Here is a 1,907-nt window from a genome sequence, read left to right as displayed (position 1 = left end):
AAATAGTTTTAAAAACCCATTTTAATTATAAAGCCAAGAAATTTTAAGGGATCATACTGAATTGTTTAGAGGTTAAGTAGCCTTTTTTTTAAAATTCACAACCAATCACAGTGGACATGGTGGTGACTATCTGTCACCTTTCTCAGGGCAATACTGACTGGTTCTACATGTAATTTGCACTGCATCAGCTAGGTGTCACTGCTAACAATGTGGTCCCAAACATATTTCTATATATGCAAGGTTAATATTATCCACCAGCAATGAACAAGTTAGAAGACTTTTTTTTCATTTTGTTTGAGTATTGTTGTTCGTTTTTTTCTCTTTCCCCTAGCCTGGACAGCATGCGAGAGAATTGAACCCCTACTGGAGAGATGGAGGCACCGGTCTGCCAGAGGAGGCACCAAGCAAGGTTAAGGATATGCCCAAACGTACAGGTAGGAGGCATTGCCAAGAAATGGTGCTTTAGGAGGGAGGGAGAAAATAGGGAAGGCTGAGAAAATTTTGATGTAGCATAGATAGATCAGACCTTTATCATAGGTATGTTTTCTGTAAATTTTGACTTGTAATGTAACTGGTGCAGTTAATCATACAAAAAAGATTCCTTTTTTTTCAGTCAAACTTGTAGTGGTGCGTACCGGTACGCCGAACCGGAATTGGACTTGCTATAAGTTTCGGTTTAAGTCTGGTGGAACGTTGAGAACCCTTTTTTACTTCTATTTCTTGTTGTATACGAGTATCATCTAAAACCACGCTAAATGGCAATTTAACTTTATTAATCACAGCCAATGGGCCAGAAAAGAACTTTAATATGTTTGTGAAAATAGATGTCCTACCGCCATAAGCGAGCCAAGCACATGGTCACATTACGGGAACCTTCTTTCAAAATCCAGCAACACTGCAAAAATGACTGGTTCACTACTGCCAAAGTTGATTATGTTTCCTTTCCAGTTGGTGTGTATGATGGAGGTGCTGATTGGCTGAGGAGGCAGTACAAGAGAGCCAAGGAACAGGCAGAGGAAGAAGGGAGGTCATTAGAAGATATTGTAGAGCAGAGATGGGGGGTAAGCTATTATGATAATGTCTTGGGTCCATGCTATTCTAGATCAATCACCAATAAGAATAGACTTTGGTGACAGACAATCTTTTCTTCTTTCTCAGTCTGCATACTGTAATTCTTCAAATTTTAATGGTGATTTATGTCTATGTTTTCATAATGACCTCCGGTCCATTGTGCAGTATGTGACTATAGTGATACTGCAAGCCTAAAACCCCTGCAAGCACTCCATCTTTTCTATAGTAGTAGTCCACTGTGTAGTAGTAGTAGTAGTAGCAGTAGTAGTAGTAGTCCATCTTTTCTATACCGGTACCATGGAATTAAATCAAAGCATTTACAATGTTGAACAAACTTGTATCTTTCAGTCTGTTGAGAAGTTCCAGCAGATGTTGGCAGATGCAGAAGAGAAGGAAAGAGGTCATCAAAGGTCATCACAGGATGGTGACAGGGACAGAGGTCATCAGAGGTCATCTGCAGACAGGGAGAGCAGGTGGAGAAAGTCTGCATCCGGAGACAGAGGAAATCATGGAGACAGGCACAGGTAAGTGCTGTAGATCATCTGTAAAAGGTTAAAAAGATAGAGTTAGTCCCATAGCCTTGTAGAGGCCATAAATAGGTGCTGTGGGTTGTCATCCAGCGGGTGTCCACTCTAGGGCATGGTTTTAGAGGGCGGAGCCTTTTTTTTAAAGCCTTTTAGCTCCCAAGCCAAAGTCTCCAAACTGTTTTCACACCTGGGAGGAAGGATTACCACTCAGCCATTCAATGCCACAGAATGCTCACAAAGTATTGCCTGTATCATCTTCATAAATACAAGATAAACATCACCCAACTCATACTTGAGCATGCAATTCAT

At 40.8% G+C, this 1,907-nt stretch overlaps 1 protein-coding gene across 1 annotated transcript in view; it reads left to right on the top strand.

Annotated features, from left to right (window-relative positions):
* Positions 1 to 1,907, top strand: part of LOC118420078 (CWF19-like protein 2) — a 16,483-nt gene that overhangs the window by 4,262 nt on the left and 10,314 nt on the right. The window contains exons 5-8 of the mRNA XM_035826782.1: positions 332 to 434; positions 949 to 1,061; positions 1,420 to 1,596; positions 1,692 to 1,708. Coding sequence (XP_035682675.1) covers positions 332 to 434; positions 949 to 1,061; positions 1,420 to 1,596; positions 1,692 to 1,708 — 410 coding nt within the window. The remainder of the gene's footprint in view (positions 1 to 331; positions 435 to 948; positions 1,062 to 1,419; positions 1,597 to 1,691; positions 1,709 to 1,907) is intronic.

Source organism: Branchiostoma floridae, chromosome 7 (genome assembly GCF_000003815.2).
Source record: "Branchiostoma floridae strain S238N-H82 chromosome 7, Bfl_VNyyK, whole genome shotgun sequence".
In the NCBI taxonomy this organism is placed as follows: Eukaryota; Metazoa; Chordata; class Leptocardii; order Amphioxiformes; family Branchiostomatidae; genus Branchiostoma; species Branchiostoma floridae.
The sequence above is the reverse complement of the archived record's forward strand: the minus strand, read 5'-3'. Positions and strand labels throughout refer to the sequence as shown.